Below are 21,189 nucleotides of genomic sequence, written 5' to 3' on the forward strand. Positions count from 1 at the left end.
CCCCCGCCAGACTCCACAAAATGTTCCCTAATTCTTCTCCCCTGTGCTGGCGCTGTACTCAGGCGCAGGGAGACTTCATACATATTTGGTGGACATGCCCACTTCTGAAAATCTTTTGGAAAGAGGTCCTCAGCCATGTAAAAAAGGTACTCGGGTTCCCCCTTCCGGAGGATCCGCTAGTGGTCCTTCTGGGAATTAGACCAACAACCCTGAGAGCCATGACAGGTCGGGATCGGCACCTTAGCCTCCACATGCTGGGCGCTGCAAAACAAACGATAGCCCTTTACTGGAAGAAGCCAGAGTCGCCCTCCGTCAATGTGTGGTTTACTCGTCTGTGGCATGTGGTGGCGATGGAGTCTCTCACGGCGCGTCTGCAGCTCCGAGACGCCAAATATAAGAAGCTCTGGAAGCCTTTGGTAGACTACCTGGGGCGGCTAGAACATGTTCGCTTGCAGCCGCCACGACTTAGAGCCCTGAAGCTCTTTGATGACGTGCTGGACCCCACGGACCCGGGAGGGTACTGGATTCCCGCAGAGGGTGTATAGCACAATCCACTAGTGAAAGCCGGCCTGGAAGGAAGGGAGGAGACCTTGCTATCAGCGGACCACACCCTGAAAGGCCCCCATCGGAGGATGATAATTGAGCGCACATCCCTTCCCCCTCGCCATGACTGTTGCCCTTTGCGATGGTCCACACCCCCTCACTTTTCCCTTGTTCTATTCTCCTGGTTGTTTGGTCGCCGCATTGGCAATCTTTGATGCAGGGATTGGGGCGACATCCCCGCCCCGGCATGGCGGCGGGATATCGGGGTGGAGGGCACAACCCCTAGTTACGCTAGCAATGGGAGACATGCCGGAAGTTGACTTGCATACTGCCCTGTACATCATTGATGAAAGTTACTGGACTTGTACAGCGGCTCTCCTAGGCGATACTCGCTATAATATGCTGTGACTCTTACATTGCACGAATGGGGCGCCCTTGCAGTCTTACCCTAACGCTGCCTGCCCGGCTGGCCCGTGACAGTTGTGACATTTTGTTGGCCGTGGTTTCCGGCCTCTATGAGCTGCCCCTGCAGAGTTGCTGGGCGGGAGGGCTGCTGAGGGTTTGACGACACTAAGGCGAGCGCCTCTGAGAGTGAACATCTCTGTGGGGGCCGGCTCCTGGGCTATAGATAATGTTACTTGTGTTAATGCATATGCCCCTGATCCTGCCAATGATGTGTCACCTGCTGCCGGCCATTGTGGTTGTAGGCGAACAAGCTGTGTATGGACTTTTGCACGACCGTTAAAATCAATAAAAGTTGGTTCAAAAAAAAAAAAAAAAAAAATACAATACTACTAATACATCTGGAATCTACATGGATTTGACTGACCAATTTAGTGATGTCTAGGGTATATCAAATTTCTTTGGTGTAGCAGAGCAATTAAAAAAAGCAGATTTGAGGAATAAACCTTCCAGGATATTTAAAAATTACCTATACAATCAAATAAATACCTCTAAAATGATTTTTAAAACTTATTCTATAAAAAATGAAGATTTTATACATGATATGTAAAAAAATATATGTTTCATTTTGTTTTCATAAAATGCACGTGCCAAGCTCATAGTAATTTCCTATCATCATCTCAGCCTAGAGTTTCAAGCCTTCCCTTTTCCTTATCAAACTTACGCCAAACAAATAGCGACTAACACTAAAAACCACAGTCTGCCTGGTATCAGAACGTAACAATCTTTCTGCTTCAAGATAAGATCTAGTACCAAGCAAGCGGCAGATAGGTTTTATCCATTTATTTCTACATCGCGCATAGGCTGGACAGAAGAACAGCAGGTGTGTCTCATTCTCTATTACACCTAGATTACATGAAACACATCTGTCCTCCTCCCCCATACCCTGCGCCCATTTCACAGTGTTTGACTTTAGTTGTAGAATACCATAACGATATTTAAGGTATAAGGATTTGGCTAGTTGTGGCTGTATTTCATCTATTAAGGATTCAAAGTTCCAAGCTATTTTAATTTGAAGGAACCGTATTGTTAATGACCCCGCCCTGATGAATGGGACATAGAATCGTGTATAAAAGACCGATAGGTTTCCTTTAGAAACTTTTTTGAGGCCAGTGTCAGGCCAAAAGGCTGATCCCAATAATGCCTTAGTCCCAATTTAAAAATACAATCGTGAATGTGCTTTAACCAAGTCAAACCCACACCTTTATTTAATCCTAAAATTTCTTTAAGACTCTCCCTGTAGTGGATGAGCTCGTCTGTGCTCCACAGGCGAACCCAAAACAACAATGGTCTAAGGTTAGCCAGGTCATCCACACGATGAAAATTTAAATCGATCAACACAGGAGTCAATGGTGTTCGTGTGGGTAGACTTAGTATTTTCCTAAGAAACTTATTTTCACCCACCTTGAATATTCCGTTCTCCACAGGGTCCCACAGCTCTGCCCTGTACAGTGCAGCCGATTGAGCTTTATATTTATATACTTCAAGAGCGGGTGAAATTGCTTTGGATGTGCTACTTTCGATTTTCCTTATTAATGGGAATGTATTCTGGAGAAGAATGGTTTTACTTTTTTCTAGCTGGGGCCTCCAGGTCATTTTTGAATCCAAGGTAATACCTAGATAATTAAAATCATGCACAAACTCGATCTTCTGATTGTTCGCAGTTAAATTTTTCTTAAAAGTTTTATGGGAGTTAACTGCCATGTATATGGTTTTACTGGGATTTATTTCTAGCCCCTTAGCTTTGCAATATAACCCGAATGAATTTATTACATTTTGGAAGCCTTTCGGTGTTTGGGAGATTAAAATAGTATCATCAGCAAAGAGGAGTGCCGGTACCGGCAACCCCCTAGCCTAGGGGAGTCATGAGCACAATCCAAAAGGTGATCCAGAATGTCGTTAACATATAATGAAAATAAAGTCGGAGCTAAAACGCACCCCTGTTTTACACCCCTATTAACCTTAATTGGTTCAGTTAATTCACTTCGTGGCCCCCATCTGACCTTTGCCCAGTTGTCTTCATGTAGTCTTATTATTTGTAGGAGGATTTCCCCCAGGACCTCTTGATCCTTTAAAGACTTCCACAGAACAATTCTGGGAACAAGATCAAATGCTGCTTTTAGGTCCACGAAGGCGATATACAAATGTCCCTTCCTAAATGTTATATATTTCCAGGCTATACAAAGGAATCTAAAAACCTGGTCAAGCGTGCCAGTCTTCACTATAAAACCTGCCTGATATTGCGATAAAATGTTATATTCCTCAATCCATTCAATCAATCTATTTAAAATTTGCCTAGCATATACCTTCTGTAGAACATCAATAAGACTAATTGGTCGATAATGTGATGGGTTATGACGATCACCCTTCTGAGAGATAGTCGTGATCTCTGCCCCTTTCCAAGTTTCAGGTAATGGTGCCCCTGAAGCAAGAGAATTAGACAACAAATTAATATAGGGGCCCCACACATCTTTATCATGCTTCCATAGATCTCCAGGTATTTTTTCAGGACCGGGAACCTTTCCTGGCTTTAGTGCATCTATAGCTATTAGAGTTTCCTTAAGCTAAATGATAACGGTGCGGCGTTTAATGTAGTTTCATAACTCATCGGGCAGTAAGCAATGTCATTTGGGGAAGAAGAGTAAAGAGAAGTGTGTTACCCAAGTATCAACGTCTAAAAAGAGGTCCTTGCTAGATCATCCGTTTTTATTGCCATTTGAGATTAACCGCCAAAAACCAATTTGGTCTTTTGCTTTCGCTGCTACAAGTAGTTTGTCCCAGATGTTCGCCTCCCATTCTTTCTTTGCAGAGGTTAACAATTGCTTGTATTCTGCCCTTTTTTCCCTTAAGGCCACTGTATTTTTTGATTTTGAAGCCAAAATGAGCTAATTTTTTACAGTGCGATATGCTTTATTATACCATGGGTTTATCAGCTCAGCCGCCACCGTAATCTCATTATTAGCTTTCTTCTGGATTTTACTCAATATGGGTACAAGATCCTTGACTAATTTACAATGGATATCCATTATTGGAATATCTGATACAGGGAAATCTACATACGGAGAGACCCTAGGAGAGACCCTATCTACGAAAATGTCATAGATCTGTTTAATTGCCACTGAATTTTTCCCTATCGAATGCCATTTTAAAGCTCTCCTATTATTACTTAAAAGTGGATCTATATTACCACTATCAAGTTCTTTTGGTCTTAAAGTGACAAGATGGAAAAGGTGAGCTGACAATGTCAGGCATAGTGGTAGTGGTCACTCTCTGTTCTATTATCAACTTTTAAGTCAAAGGCCATCGACCAAAGCTCAATTGAGATTATTATATAATCTATATGGCTCTTTATATTATTTCTAGTAAATGTGGGGGCTTTTGGGCTATCAGATGGCAGACGGTCATTACAGGCTCTCAAACTGTACCCCGAAACAAGTCTTAATAGCTGCGCAACTGCTATTGTACAAGGCACTACTGGCTGACTTTCCAGAAGCGGAATGTTATTGGCCAAGTCTTCTTCTTCAAAAATATTTTCTAGCCCCAGCGCGGGTTTCATATGTCCGATTAAAGTCGCCTCCCACTATTTTCATTGCCCTTAACTCAATCGAGCTTAAAAAATTGTCTAAATGCTCAATAGCCATCGATTGTTTACTTGTTAGATATGGTCTAGAGTATATGTTTATTATATAGACTTTCTTTTTATCGGGTGTATAAAATTTTACTCCCAAGATAACCTGCGAGTATGTTTCAACTAATTTAACATCTACACCAAGAGTCACCTTTACCCAAATACAAAGGCCTCCTGAAGGTCTCCCTCTAGCGGAGGGGATAGCACCTTTGCTAACAGTTTTATAACCTACTTTATGCAAAGGTTCTACGGCCCAAGTTTCTTGTAACATAATTATGTCTTTCTGCCCAATATATTTCTGCCATACAACATCTTCTAAATTTCTTCTGAGACCTGCAACATTCCAAGAGATCAATGCTATCTCTCCTAGACTTCCCATCTCACTTTGTTCCATACACCCAATTGTTGTACTAGGAATACAATCAGTTCTAGTGTACCTTTTATAATAGCTAGCTGTGTCTATTAAATCAATATCTAGATTAGTGGCAGTAGCCGTAGCAAACCCTTCCTTTTGAGGTTGCAGCTCAACTGCAAATGATTCCAGTGCCCGTAATGTAGATAATTGTCAGTCTTGGGCATCCAAGTCTGACAATGCATGATATCTATTTGTTAAGGGCATTGTGTGCTGTCTAGCTGTTAGATTCCGTGGCTGCGGGCTATAGAAAAAAACCCAACGGAAGTGCACAAATGTTGGTGTTCGTCAGGCATATTTACTCGTTTTTATTCAAAATATGGTGCACCAACTGAGGCCGACGAAAATTGACCACAATGCAATCACCTTCTATGTTTTTAAAGGAGTGACCTATCCAACCTACCCTACGGACCATTAATATTTCTTTTGTGTTAGCTAATTGAAAGTTCTTATGTTTGGCTAGCCAATCTATAGTTTTATTCCGAAGGTCTTTCCAGCTTTCTCTTTCAGTCATTCTAAGGGCAGGGACGCCAGCTAAAATTAGCATATACGGGCACGAAGCAGGCGGTAGATTTAAAATGTCCGTATTGGCAGTTCTACTGAAATTGTGAGTCCTCAATGGAGGGTACTATACAATTTCTCTGTGTGTCACCTATGCTGGTCTGTATAATCTGAGTAGTATTACCACTGTTTCCTTCCATTAATTGTTGTATAGTTCTATGTATGGTTCTGTATACCCTTTCATTATTTCCTCCATTATACTCTTCAACCAGTCTAGCCTCTCTTTTGATCCCTAAATTTTTTATTTCTGTTTCTAGATTATTCAGTTTATCCCATAACTGCGTGAATCCCTTGTTGAAAGAGTCCTGTACTTCATCAAGCATTACATCTACCGTTCTAGCATACCGTTCTAGCATAACCGGTGGCGTCAGTACCTGTCGCAACTTCCTTAGTGTTACCCCTTCCGGAATCATAAAACACAGGGCCAATATCTGTCTGTGTACCAACAGAAATGGTTTATCATATCATAACTATCCATTACCTCAGAAACCATCACAGGTTTAGGTTTTCTTATAGGAGCCCCCCGCTTCCTTTTTGCAGGCACTGCAACATTTTTCTTTGCAACCACATTTTTTTGTGTCTTGGTCCTAGTAACTCTGCTCACCGCCACTTCTGGCATGAGTTCCCGGGTAGAAGCAATAGAAGGGGAACATAACAAAGATGAGGGAATGATGGGGAAATTAGTATGTGAACCATCATTTACACTCCTACTCCTGCCAGCTACATGAATGTCTCTTTGTGTTAAAGGGTCCAAGGATAATCGTCGTTCTGTTAATTCAATCTCATGAATCAATAAAGACTTAGTCCTGACTAAAAAGGCATCCAGTGTCCCTGCAGCACCCTTACGCTTCTCCATCTCCTTAGCGAACTCAATTTTTATCTATGCACCAGAAATACCAGGGTGCAGAGCGACAGTATCTAGGAAATTCCCCGGGCACAGTACCTTCCTACGTCAGCAAACGACCGATCTGTTGTTTCCAAGAGCAGGGTGTTAGAGAGATTGCCCAGCCCAGCCTCTTACGGGGTCTGACGGGCACGCCCGCCCTTCGCCCGGGCACGCCTGCGCGTGTCCCGCGCTGCGGGAGCCCTGGCCCCCTTTTCAGCGCCTTCTGGCGCTCAGCGTTGCGGTGCGCGGCGTGCGCGCTGCTTGGAGTGATGGGGGATGTAGTTTTCCCCTGTGGCGGCAAGTGGCGGCAGTAAATGGCGGCAACTGGGCTTCTCCTACATGCCCAACAGCGATCTGTGGCAGAGGTTCAGCAGATCTTCCTCCGGTAAGGATAACGGGCTCCCGCACTGCGGGAGCCCTGGCCCCCTTTTCAGCGCCTCCTGGTGCTCAGTGTTGCGGTGCGCGGTGTGCGCGCCACTTGGAGTGATGGGGGATGTAGTTTTCCCCTGTGGCAGCAGTTAATGGCGGCAACCAGGCTTCTCCTACACCCCCAACAGCGATCTGTGGCAGAGGTTCAGCAGCTCTTTTCCCGGTAAGGATAACGGGCTCTGAACACTTGCTCTGCTCTGCTCTGTAGAGACCCCTCGCTTCCAGGTGTGTCCTACTGTCTTTTAGCGAGAGCTGAGAGAGTGGCAGATCATCATCCGAAGCAGCATTGCATCATGGGTCTCAAGGGGTGTGCAACTCTGCAGGCATTGTAATAGTCAAGGGACTGTTACTTCAGAGGCAACAGTGCGGTATTTTTCAACAAGCAGCTTCCTAAATACCAACACTTCCAAGTCAGGCGAGAGGTTCCCGAGCGTGGGCCTTACCTCCCTTATCCCGACAAAAGCCCTCAAACATCCGATTCCCTCTACTTTCCTTCCGACTTCAATATGCGAGGCCAAACATATTAAGAAATAGTGCCACTGACAGTGGAAGTCAAGGAGGAAATGAGATGGGGGCTAACTCACAAGGAGACACGGAACAGAAGAGCAATCATTATAAAGTCTGACACCAGCAAAACAGGCTGAGGGACAAGATGTTGCGAGTACTATATAGGAGGAAAGTGGTCAGCTCAAGAACAACAGTTACATAGAAAGAGCTAGGAGCTAATAGCCAGATCTTCCGACATACAATTTTGGACCAGGGAAAAAGTTGAATGCTGTGTCCTGCTGAATATGGACAAGATCTTGGCAGTGTGGTACATCAATCACCTAGGAGGACTGATCACTAAAAAAACATATCCGACCTGGCCAGAGATTTTTGGACCTTCTGTCTGGACAACAATGTGTCAGTCATGGCAAAATATCTTCCCGGCAAAGCCAATGGTGTAGCGGTTTGGTGCTCAAGGAATTGCAAGACATGAGCCTGTGGAAATTGGATCCAGCCATCTTTTCAGCAATAGACCACATGCTGGGTCCCTTCACCATAGATTAATTCGCGTCACAATTGGTTCGCCAAATAAAAAGGTACATCAGCCAGAGACCGAACCCACATACAGCAGTGGCGACCACCTTCCTAGAGGAATGGACTCAGGAGCAGGGTTATGCCTTTCCTTAGTTTACAATGATCATTCAATCAATCAATCAATCAATCACAGCATTTATATAGCGCACTACTCACCCGGAGGGTCTCAAGGCACTCGGGGGGGGGGGTGGGGGGGGGGGTCCGCTACTGCTCGAACAGCCAGGTCTTGAGCTGCTTCCTGAAGGCGAGGTGGTCCTGGGTCAGGCGGAGGTGGGACGGGAGGGAGTTCCAAGTCTTGGCGGCCAAGTAGGAGAAGGACCTTCCTCCTGTGGTGGCTCTTCGGATCCGGGGGATGGCGGCGAGGGCGTGGCAGGTCGAACGAAGGTGGCGTGTGGGAGCGTAGAAGTTGAGGCGGCTGTTGAGGTATGCTGGTCCTTGGTTGTGCAATGCTTTGTGTGCGTGGGTCAGGAGACGGAAGGTGATTCTCTTGCTGACCGGGAGCCAGTGCAGGTCTCTCAGGTGTCCGGAGATGTGGCTGCGACGGGGGATGTCCAGGATGAGTCGGGCTGAGGCGTTCTGGATCCGCTGGAGTCTCTTCTGGAGTTTGGTGGTGGTTCCGGCGTAGAGGGAGTTGCCGTAGTCCAGACGGCTGGTGACGAGGGCCTGGGTGACCGTCTTCCTGGTCTCGTGGGGATCCACCGGAAGATCTTTCGTAGCATGCGCAGGATGTTGAAGCAGGACGAGGATACGGCGTCGACTTGCCTGGTCATGGAGAGGGAGGAGTCCAGGACGAAGCCTAGGTTTCGTGCGTGGTCTGTTGGTTTGGGTGCGCTGCCCAAGGCGGGGTGCCACCAGGAGTCGTCCCAGGCGGTGGGTGAAGATCCTAGGATGAGGACTTCCGTCTTGTCCGAGTTCAGTTTCAGGCAGCTGCTCATCATCCACTTGGCTACTTCTGTCATCCCTTCGTGTAGGTTGGTTCTGGCGGTGGCGGGGTCGTTGGTGAGGGAGAGGATCATCTGGGTGTCGTCGGCGTAGGAGATGATGTTGAGGTTGTGTTGGCGTGCGATGGCTGCGAGAGGGCTCATGTAGACGTTGAAGAGGGTTGGGCTGAGCGAGGAGCTTTGAGGAACGCCACCGATGACTTCGGTGGCTTCTGATCTAAACGGGGGGAGGCGGACTCTCTGTGTCCTACCGGCGAGGAATGAGGTGATCCATTCCAGTGCCTTCTCCTGGATTCCGACGTTGCTGAGGCGCTGTACTAGGGTGCGGTGGCAGACAGTGTCGAAGGCCGCGGAGAGGTCCAGGAGGATGAGGGCCGCTGTTTCTCCATTGTCGAGCAGGGCTCGGATGTCGTCGGTGGCTGCGATCAGGGCGGTCTCTGTGCTGTGGTTGGCCCGGAAGCCAGACTGCGAGGGGTCGAGGGATCCGTTCGTCTCGAGGAAGGCGGCCAGCTGCTTGTTGACGGTCTTCTCGATGACTTTAGCGGGAAACGGGAGCAGTGAGATGGGGCGAAAGTTCTTGAGATCGGTGGGGTCGGCTGATGGCTTCTTTAGAAGAGCGCTGAGTTCGGCGTGCTTCCAGCTCTCCGGGAAGGTGGCGGTGTCGAGGGAGGTGTTGATGATGTCTCGCAGGTGGGGTGCGATGACAGCGTCGGCCTTGTTGAAGATGTGGAGGGGGCAGGGGTCGGTCGGGGATCCGGAGTGGATGGAGTTCATCGTGCGGATGGTGTCTTCGGTGCTGATCGGGGTCCAGGCGCGGAGGGTGGTGGTGGGTGGCGTTGGTGCGGTCGTGGGGGGCGTTGGTTGTGTGCTGAAGCTGTTGTGTATGTCAGCGATCTTGTTGTGGAAGTAGGAGGCGAGGGAGTTGCAGAGTTCTTGCGATGGTGTGATGTCGTTGTTTCCGGCGTTGGGGTTGGAGAGCTCCTTCACAATGTTGAAGAGTTCCTTGCTGTTGTGTGCGTTGTTGTCCAGCCGCTCCTTGAATGCTGTTTTCTTGGTGGCGTGGATCAATTGATGGTGCTTTCGGGTGGCGAGCTTGAGGGTGGTCATGTTGTCAGGTGTTGGGTCTCTTCTCCAGGCTCTCTCGAGGGCTCGGCAGTTCTTCTTGGAGCTCTTGAGTTCGTCGGTGAACCATGGGGCCAGCTTGCTGCCGGGTCTGCTGGGCAGGTTCCTCAGTGGGGCGAGGTCATCTGCGCAGTTGCTGATCCACTTCGTCAGGTTGTTTGCGGCCTGGCTGGGGTTCGCTGAGCTGGCGGGAGGGTGCTGGCTCAGGGAGGCGGCGAGTTGGTCGGCCGTGATCTTGTTCCAGCTTCTTCGTGCGACCTGTCGCTGGTGGTGGTGGATAGTGGTCCTTCTGAAGCTGAAGTGGACGCAGCTGTGGTCCGTCCAGTGGAGTCCGGTGGCGTGGCTGAAGGCGATGTCTTTGCTGGATGAGAAGACGGCGTCGAGGGTGTGTCCGGCGAGGTGGGTGGGGGTGGTCACCAGCTGCTTGAGTCCGAGGTTGGCGAGGTTGTCAAGCAGGGTGGTGGTGTTGCGGTCGTTGTTGTTCTCCAGGTGGAAGTTGAGGTCCCCGAGGAGGATGTAGTCAGCGGAGGGGAGGGCGTGCGGGCTGATGAGGTCGGCGATGTCTTCGCTGAACTGTGCGCGTGGTCCCGGGGGTCTGTAGATGAGGGTACCTCTGAGGGTGGTCTTGGGGTCGGTGTGGATCTGGAAGTGCAGGTGTTCGGCGGCTTTGAGGGTGTCGTCGTTAGTGGTCGTGATGCGGATGGTGTTCCTGTGGACTATGGCGATGCCGCCTCCGGTCTGGTTGGCGGTGCGATCCCTCCGGGTGATCTTGTATCCATCCGGGATGGCGATAGCGATGTCTGGCGCTGAGGAGGCGTTCATCCAGGTCTCCGTGAGGAAGGCGACGTCTGGGGATGTTGTGTCGATCAGGTTCCAGAGTTGGGAGTTGGATGGCGTGTCTGTGGATGGATCGGGTGTTGAGAAGGATGCACTTCAGGTGGTTGCTGGTGGTGTTCTTGTTGGCGGGTGTGGGTGTGGTGCAGGTCCGGATGCAGGCGAACTTGCAGGCGTGGCAGCTGAAGGGTCCGTGAGCCCGTCTCGGGGTGGCTCGGCAGCATCTAGGGGTGCGTCCGGTGTTGAGTGCGTTGAGGTCGGTCGCGTCGTAAGTCAGGCGGGTGGGCTGGGGTCTGCGGGGGCCAGGGGTCCTGGCACTGGGCGCGGTCCAGGCGCGGACGGGCGCAGACGGGCTTACCTTTGGCGCGCTTCGGGCGCGCCCGCTGCGCGTCAACGCTGCGCGTTCGCCACTCTGCCATATGTGGAGCGTGGGGGGCGGAGCGAGGGAGGGTCAGCTGGGAGGCGGGAGCGGGGTGGCGAATGGGAATGGCGAGCGAGGGAAGGGGGAGGGGCCGCAGGGGGGCAGCGGCGGGGAGGTGGCGGGAAACGCGGCAGGGGCTGGGCACAACAGTGAGGGGGAAGCAGCGGACGAAGGGGACACAGAGGAAAAGACAAGTGAAACGGCGTAAATGCAGAACAATAACAGGGGAGAGCAAGCAGGTTACACGGAGGCAAAATGCAGTGAAATAACAGGGGAGAGTAGGAGGAGAGCAAGCAAGGTTACACGGAGGCAAAATGCAGAGAGGTTAGCAGGAGAAAAATACAGATGGTGCAGAAGCAGTTCCGGCGGTCGGGGCCGGGAGCACAGCTGAGAGCAGTGGCGGCGGGAGCGGGCTCACTCACGGGGAGTGTGCACGGTGGGGTGACCGGCCCAGAGGGACAAGGTCACTTCAGTTGTCTGCACAAGTGTGGAGGCAGGAGACAGCCCTACTGCTATTCACACCAATATTGAGATTTCAAGTTTTGTTCCCAGTTCTGATGGAACTTTCTTGGGATTTTTGGCATAATCAAATACCATGACCCCAATTACCATGGAGGACGGTCAGACCGCCACCCGCTATTGCGGCAGTCAGGAGACCATCCAATAAGCATGTGGTGGTCTGACCGATGCATTTCGATGCAGCTCCTGGGCTGGTGGTCACAAAGGTGTCGGAACCATAGCGGGGGCATGCTACAGTCGTGGTAAAGTGCCGCAGCAAATGCCGTAGTCGTAAAGCACCTACTTTATGTCCATGCACCGTGTGCCGTGCACTATGTCGTGCATGCCACATGGTGAATGGCCCCAGTGCCACTTTTCAGTGGCCTATGACAAAAGGGGGCCATGTTTGGGGCCTCCAATATCCCTTTCTGACAACCTTTCATGGCGGTGTTCCCGCCATGAAAAGGCTGTCAGAAAGGGATATCTAAATCCCGAGGTCGGTGCCTGCCTCGGCACCGCCGCCATTGTTGAATGCTGATACGACTGCCGCTCATCGGGATCTATGATCCTGGAGAAGGAGTCTGTCTCTTGTCTGACTGAATAGTGTCCGACCGCCAGCATTGTCATGCAATGATAAGACCGATGGGCTGTCGGAGGTCGGACAGCCACTGACGACCTGTCCTTGTGCAGTCCGACCGCCATCGCAATGAGGCCCTATATATCAGTATTGACAAGATGGATAAGTTGGTGTCTGCAAAAGGGTGCTGATCCCGCGGGTCTGATGCTGTCCATGGAACGATCAGGTAAAATGGCAATGTTATGAGGTTTGGTTTCATGTCAAAGGATATCTGATGTCCGAGCTTTAGACAACTCAGGTAGAGTATTTACCTCTGGCAGGTTAACCCTTCCATATTCACTAGAGGACGAAATGTAGCTCCTGAATGGTTTCATACCTTTGTTAAAACGCCCAAATTGTGTGTGGTAAAGTGCCGCAAGGCCTATGAAATCATGACAGAGGGGTTTGCCACCTGGAGAACGCCAACTGCACATTTCAATTAGAAAGCACTTTAAGCGGTATCTTCTCCAACCATATTCAGGTAGGTTTGTTAAAGAATGCAGGCGGCTGGCATAGATATCTCAATGTTTGGTGCACACTCAGTTCATGGGAGCCATGACTTTCAAAGCCTTCTCAGTAGGGGTGAGACTCGAAGACATAATTAATGGCACACACTAGACCTCAGACTCTATGTACAAGAGATTTTATTTTAAGCCAGTCCTAAATATGGTATCATTGGTAATGGATAAGCTTTGAACTACTTCAATCCTCGCCTCCGGTCTGTTACGAAAGCTAAGAACTTTTACATTGTTTTTTATATTGAGCAAATAATTTAGGTAATTGACTATCTCTGCTGTATTATTTAACAGTGTAGGAATTATGTCCCAATTTTTCATAAGCATCCCATCTGCAAAATTAGTTTGGTATACTACGCTATTTAGTTCTAAAAACTATCCATTCTGGTATGCCCTTAGCCGTTACGTTGACCAACAGGAGAGGACAAGCAAGCAATGACAAGAAGGCCACTGAGCTACTTTCCGTTTACCACGTGCTGTGCTGCATCAGTTGGTCAGTTAAGGTTACTGCTTGGATGGGTAGCAGCAGCGCAGTGCCACCTGTTCACCCACATTGTGCTACGTACAGTTTTGATTACTGTTCCAAAGAGCAGGTGTTTGGGTTGTGTGCCAAAGTGTGGATTGGAAGAACTCCGTGTTGTGGGGTTCTGTACTCCTAGGGATCGACTCATATGCTTCTGTTACTTGCAACTGGGTTCCTGTTGAATAGAAGTTTGACCGATAATGTTTAGTTGTGTTAGACTGGTCAGGTAATAACTTTGCAAGTGTGAAGCACTATTATTGGGCCTTAGTTGCTAATATTCTTGAGCTCTCCAGGCCAATATCACGGAGCTATGTGAACCTATTAATATTAATGAACTTGCTAGGACAATGATGTGGTGGTAATTCCAGCTTATTATTATTCATGTGCTGGCTAGACCAATAATGTGGCACTATCGCTAGTCTACTATGGTTCGCAAGCAAGCTATGGGCAGCATTACACCAATGGGGCGGCCATTCATTTTTCCCATTGTAAAAAGAAGGTAATGTGACAGTAGATGAATAGGCTCATAATTCATCACATTAACCCGTAAGCAGGTGAACGTTGGGACATATAGTCATCTGTGGCAGGAGCTATGGGTACAGTGTTACCTATTTCCAATTAGAAGTCATTTGAGCTATTTCAGAAGGAAGTACAGTTGTATGAGCTGTTGATCATGTATGAATCTCAGGAATAAGCAATGAATTCACTACACTATCTCACAGGCTACTTACAATGTTCTTTATTCTGTTTTGTTTCATGAAAGTAATACATTTTTGGAAGGAATAACACTGCACACTGGGACCACCATGGCATTATGTACCTATTAATGAGATAGAAAGCACCTGGGTACTGTTGCAGGAGCTGAACTCAAATCAAACAATAAGAACACATCTAAACTCAGATCACTTCTTCCTTGTGCTCCGTTATTATCTGCTCCTGGACAGGTGACAGCTAGACACGTTTTGTCTGAAGACAAACCAGTACAGACCTGTAGGGGTAATGCTCATTTGCTATGAGGGGTAATTTGCACTAGGGGAGTTCAGAACACTAATGCGCTCATTAATCACCCCAGATATGGTGAGTAACAGGAGCATAGAGCGAAACCTGTGTTCAGCTTACTCGCCTACTTTCAAACCCAAGCCCAGAGAGGGCGAGTAGATTCCTGTTATGTTAATCATATAGGCATTGTTTACTCACTTGTGGTTTGGGTGAGGCTGCCTCTTCTCTCTGAGTCAGGCTGGTTTATACAATACATCTCTTGATCTTCTTTAATGCTGAATGGAAGAACTGACTTGAGATCCTCGTGTCCTGTTATAAAAATACATTAAAAATCTGATCCTCAGAAATGTTTCTGTTCTGCAACAATTTATATGAAGGTATCCATCTTAAAAATTAAGCATATGTATGATGAAGACAGAGAATCAGGAAGCTGCATGCATTGTTACCCTTACATCTCTGCCTTTGTTCCTTCCCTAGGTGTCTGGACAAAAATGATATAATAATATGCTAAATATCCTAGTCGGCCAATGCGCCTGCTGCAGTGAACAGTACAATACATGAGATGCAGGCGTGAATTACAGTGGTTCATCTCATTCTATGAACTCTCCAATGTCTATTCACTGACATGAAAAATAGGGAAGGTAAATACGTTATTTAGTTCAAAAAAATATTTAAATGTGTTTCTGCTGGTGTTGGTAATAAGTATTGTTATTAGCATGTTAACCACTGACTTGCATCCTATGCACTAGAATAAAAAGTGCCCCCAATTTTTGAGTAATGTGCCCTCTGTGTGCATTGCAGAAATGCACAACCTATGGTACTCCGTATCTTACCAAAAATAGGACAAGGGCTGATGTTCTCTGCTTCTTCCGCAACATAAGGATCCACCAAGCTGAACTCCAACTCTTGTTCCATCTTCAAGCTATTGCCAGGATTATGTACTTGATATCCTAGTATACAAAAAAAGTGTTTAGTCACATTTCCATGACAAACTGGTGTCTCTCTAAGGACGAGTGGACAGGAGCTGGGGGGACTTGAGGAGGGTTCAGGGAGGGGCTACAACTGGCTCAGGGGGTGCTTGTTAAGTGTTTGCCTTCAATGGTTCACCCTTCCCCTTGGGTCCTTTCATTTTCCCTGCCCTTGGTTGCGAGTTCTAGAAGCCTTGGAAAAGAGGAAGTCACCCTCACCCGCTCCCTGTAGGTTTGACAAGAATTCAGTCATGTATGAACTTGCGGTGTCCTCCGGTGCTAAGGCTTAGAGTGCCTCTCCAGTTAAACAACAATAAAAATGACAACATTTAGGTGGTCAACACAATAAACCATAGATTTCCTTTTCGGTGATTACAAAGTGTCCCCCATGTGCTCTAACAAGTTGGAAGAGCAGCCACACAAAATGCCCTTTAAATCAAGGGCACAAAAAAAGGTCACTGTTAAGTCCTTGTGAACAAAATCAAGGAACACATGAAGAGTCTTGAACATTGTATCCAAAACCTGTTCCTTAATTATCCTTATTTCTTTACACCATAGAGCTAACACGTGTTTCAACTGGCACAATCAACTAGACTTTCCCATGGCTTGTCAATCAAGATTCTCACACAACTAGTCAATCTCACCAATGTAACCACAATCGTAACGGAACTAAAAGGATTAAAGGGTCTATCCTTTAAAGGGTAGTCATATACAGTCAAAACAATGTTAAACCAGCCATAGTGGTGGCCGAAATCCAAGGTACCACCAAGCTATTGGTTACAGAATCCCTTTAACAACTTTTTTTTTAAAAATAACTTGTTATTGGTTTTCTCATAACATATAGAACAATATGTGACATTGCATACCTCGAGAAACAGTACATCCGTAACTGTAGTGTCATTCCACATCAAAAACGGCATTACAATCATTATCAGGTACAGTAGCGCTAAAACATGTGTCCTTACGCTTGCTAAGACCCCAGCTGCACCCACCCTCTTTAACAACTTTGACAAAGTTCTGCTTCTTCAGCAGAGGTAGTTCTAATACAGGCACTCGGCCTGGCAGCTACATATAGATAAACCATAATGTTGGTCTCAGACCCTTTATTCTTAACAGGCAGACATCCTGACACCTAAGATCAGACATCTATTCAACATGAAAGTTATGGCTGCAAAAAAGGAACATTTTCAAGATGTTATGACAGACAACATGCAATGGTCTTGGAAATCAGGACTGGGCATGTATATAAAGTGGTCAATCAGGGGAAATAATGTCAATCGAATTGACCACCCTGTAAGACCTTCAGACTCGTTTAAGATATGGTCATTGTCATTTCTTAATTTGCCCTTAGAGAGGAAAAGAGAAAACCACAGAGATCAAAGGTAGGGTGGGAGTACGTAATATCTAGAGCCAGAAGGACGTACATGAATGTAAGGATGAATGTTGTTGGCAAACGTGAGTGTATATAGGGTCTGATATGTCTAAATATGACCGTTGGGCCTGAATTCTTGTCTAATGGACTGGCCTAGGTTCAAGAGGTCCTTATCCCTCCCTGTCTGTATCTGCATACATACACTGTGCCAGAGTGGTGCACCAAGAAGGACCACAGGTGTGTAGCCTAACGAAGAAGAGAGTGCATTTCAAATTATAGGAATGAACCCACTTTGCAATGGACCGCACTCTTGATGATTACCTTATCAATGTACATATACACAATTGATTTCTATAAAATATCACCAAACCTAATTAAGTGCATTTCTTTTGTTACAATTTCATTCATTACTCAGTATGAATGGATTTTTATTCACTTTCTGGACATATATGGGCAATGAATAGTGTTGATCATTTTGATTTAATTTTGCTTCTCTTAGATACTTGATATAAACATATACCTTTTGTATGGTTAGCTTATCTTCACCCAATAATTCCAAAGGAATCCCTCTTATCAATATATTTGCAGCTTAAGTTTCAAGGAATATCGAGTAAACCCCGTTTCCTTTCTATTGCAGAGAATGAGATGGTGGAACAGATGTCCGATTGGTTAAGTGCCTGCTTGTGACTGACCATGCTAATCAGAACAAGAAAATTCTGATGAAAAAAGCTTTTTCTGTGAGAAGCCACCATTTGGAAATGAGTTGCAGTGCAGGACTCCAAGATATGTGGGTACATGAGTTGGGCCACAGAATATATTTAGTCCTTTAAGAGATGAATGTGTGCATGAGCATTGTTACCCCATGTAAGTATAAATGTACGGTGTTTTGCTAGGCTAGAAAGATGGCTGTGGCATATTTGAGAAGCCACGTAGGTTTATTAAACCCTGTACCAGCGAGATGGACATGTTGCATTCTCTTTTTTTTATATATATATATTTTTTTATTGAAATCAGAGATATCGTCTTATTACATTTTTTACATACAATTGGCATTTTTCCAAATTTCATACTGGCCAGAATAACATGATGTTCTTTACAATTTCCATATGTATACATGATTTCTACTAAATATCCAGATCATATTTCTTCTATAATTATACATATCTACCCAATCCCTTGCCGCTCGTTTTTTCCATCCATGTTGTAAGAGGTTAACATATATTCTCACCTTTCCTCCTGGCCCTTACCCCTTTACATCTATATAAAGCAATTTCTTGTCGGCCTAGATATAATAGCCTATAAAGCCATTGAGAATATGTAGGTGGCTCAGTGTCCTTCCATAAAGTGGCAATCAGTAAGCGTGCTATCACCATTGTTAAAAACACAAAATCCCTCCCCCTCAGAATCAAATTTAGTCGAGCATCAAAGCCTAAAAGCATCAATGTTGGGGTAATTTTTATCTCTTTACTTAGTCTCTAATACCATATCTATATCTACTTCCCCATCCTCAAGCTGGGAGGCCCACTTAGATTCTATTTGCCCTATATCATCCAATATCTTTGCCATTAATTCTTGATAACAATCCTTTATTTTACTTTCTGGATTTTTCATAGTTTTTAGTATAGGAAATGGATCCATACTGATGAGGCCTATAGGTAGCCCTTTAATATGATTTTGAATTTGTAAAATACGAATAACAAAAGGGTCTAAATAAAATGTAAACAAAATAGGAGAACAGGGATAGCCTTGACGCGTACCTCTGGCTATCTCCACCCTCCTAGAAGTATGACCCATAATTTGAATCTGGGCATGCGGTTTAAAGTACATTGCCTGGAGAGCCCTTTTAATTCCTGGAGGAAATCTTCTATCTACCAGGTTCCTCCATAAATATCGCCAGGCCACTCGATCAAAGGCCTTCTCTGCATCCAGGAGGACCACAGCCATTTCTACCTTATCCACCTCCGCAATATCCAAGATTTAAATAACCCGTCTTGTATGGTCTGTGGTCCCCCTGCCGGGAACAAAGCTATGTTGCCAAGGTGATATAAGTGCAGCAATGGTCTTTTGTAATCGGGTGGCCATTATTTTTTAGTAGATTTTTGCATCCGCATTCATAAGCGATATTGGGCGGTATGATGATGGTACTTCTGGGGGTTTATCTTTTTTAAGAAAGACAACCACATCCGTATCCTGCCACGAGGCGGGTGGGATCCCTCTGTATTGTATGCTTATAAATAAATCTTGCATAATAGGAAGTATTTGAGGCGATAATAATCTATACACTTCTACGGGGATTTTATCAGGGTCTGTAGCTTTTCCCAGTGAAAGGGATGCTAATGCTTCCTGCACTTCCTCTATAGTTATTTCTCTTTCTAATTCCATAGCAGTCTCGGGGTCTAATCTTGGTAGAAGAGGGTGTTCCTCTGCTCTTTCATCATGTTTAAACGAACATTTCCCTGAACGGTATAGCTTGGTGTAAAATTCCTCAAATACCCCAATAATTTCTTGTGGCCCAGATACTAGATAAGCATTCTGTCCCTGATTTTTGCTATGTTGTTTCTAGCGGCTTTCTGCCTTGTTCTTAAGGCTAAGAGTCGCCCCTTAGCCTCCCCATATTCATATAACTCTCCACGGTAAGCTTGAAACATCTGGGCCACTTTGGTCTGAAAATAAATATTTATTTCTGATTTAGCTATAGCTAATTTAGACATTTGTTCGGCTACTAGACTCTCCAAGCCCCCTTTGTTTATTATCTGGATGTGTTCTGCCTTTAATTTGGATAGCTTGCTAATTAATAGATTGGTTTGCATCTTGCGTTGTTTCTGGGTGCAAGCTACATATCCCATTACCTGACCTCTCAAGGTAGCTTTAAAAGTATCCCAAACCACCTCGCGAGATGCGCTATATCTGTTGCATTCTTTGTGTCAGGGTGTTTGATGGATTTAGGAAAAGAAAATGACTGCCAAGCAGCGGTGTAAGTCTTCCTTGACCTGCCAGGTTCCTGTGCCCAACGACCAGATGGCGACATTCTAGTAAATAAGTTACTGTACATGTACTTTATATAACAATGACTACTATGTGGTGTGCTAAAGTGTTTGCCTGAACTGGTAGGGTGAGTGATCATAAGGGTGTTTTTTTTTTGTCTTTGGCTATGTGGGAAGAGTTTCCATGTCATGTCAGGCGTGATGACCACTGAGGTGCAGTTAGAGTGTTATTGAACACAGCGCTTAGTGGTGTGATGTTATGGATGAGGAAGTGTAAGAGGTAAAAGCACAGGTTATGATTAGCAGCATTCTGATAGGTTTGTAGGTCCCTTAATGGTACTATTTATATGATGTTTAATGAAAGGGTAATCTATTGTGAGATTTATGGTCCAAAGTATTGATAGGTGTGAGCGGGAGATGGTCAATGATCTGCCAGAATGGACTTCATTACAGGTTATCAGATTGTTATTATAGGATGTCAAAAAAGAGTGATAGTATATAATTAGCTGCGGCCAGCAGTGGTGGACTATAATATTGTTCTCTGGGACCCCGCAGTGTGTAACAGATGTCTTCAGGCATTCCATGCCTGTCCAGTTGGTGATAAGTGGTTAGTTCCTGTGTACTGGTAAAGGTACTGGAAGATAGACATGTAGCAGTTCTGTCTTATGTAAGTATTGGAAGTCCATGTGGTATAAGTAAATTACTATGCAGCCTATCCTAAATCAAGATCAACTGTAGGACTGGAGAGTGTTAAAGTAATAGAACCAGAAGGTGATAGGTAGCCCGGAGTGACTGATCTTACTACCGGATGGGCATAAGATAAATAAGGGACTGGGATTCCTTACAGGATGCCGCCCATATGCACATATTTGTCCCTCGGTCTCTCATGTCCTGGTCATCAGGCACAGGGAAGCTAGCCATCTTCTGTACAGGTCACTGTTGATCACTAGAAATCCTGTCAGTGCCTCATGGGAGGGTCGGTTACATTAAGCTAAGGGGAGGGGCGGGGGCCTGCCTCCATCTGTAGTGTTCATTAGAACATATAATTAATTCCATTTTATACCAATATAATTGACTTCGTAAAAATTCGAAAACATCCAGTCAAAATAAAATCAGCTCCGTAAAATACGTAACTGACAAATTCCTTTAAGTCATTTAAGTTCCCCTGTACATATACTTGCAAAAAAGAAACAAAACTGTAAGGTAATAACTTACCCCAAATTAATACTAAACTTATAATAGGCAGACTCACACACAACCCTACATTTTTCCAAATTACGCTCACCATGCGCAGAGAAACACCAACCAACTTGGAAGAAGAGTTTGCAAACCTACTTAATAAAGCACATGTATCAATCAAAAATGCTATGACCTGTTTACCGGCAACAAATGATG

At 45.9% G+C, this 21,189-nt stretch overlaps 1 protein-coding gene across 4 annotated transcripts in view; it reads right to left on the reverse strand.

Annotated features, from left to right (window-relative positions):
- Positions 1–21,189, reverse strand: part of LOC146866742 (uncharacterized) — a 146,592-nt gene that overhangs the window by 63,159 nt on the left and 62,244 nt on the right. For all 4 annotated transcript variants that reach the window (XM_085601002.1, XM_085601021.1, XM_085601031.1 and 1 more), the window contains 2 exons: positions 15,304–15,420; positions 14,669–14,779 (listed from right to left, as the gene is read on the reverse strand). In XM_085601002.1, coding sequence (XP_085457128.1) covers positions 14,669–14,779; positions 15,304–15,420 — 228 coding nt within the window. The remainder of the gene's footprint in view (positions 1–14,668; positions 14,780–15,303; positions 15,421–21,189) is intronic.

The sequence above is a fragment of the Triturus cristatus genome, chromosome 1_2 (assembly GCF_964204655.1).
Source record: "Triturus cristatus chromosome 1_2, aTriCri1.1, whole genome shotgun sequence".
Lineage (NCBI taxonomy): Eukaryota > Metazoa > Chordata > Amphibia > Caudata > Salamandridae > Triturus > Triturus cristatus.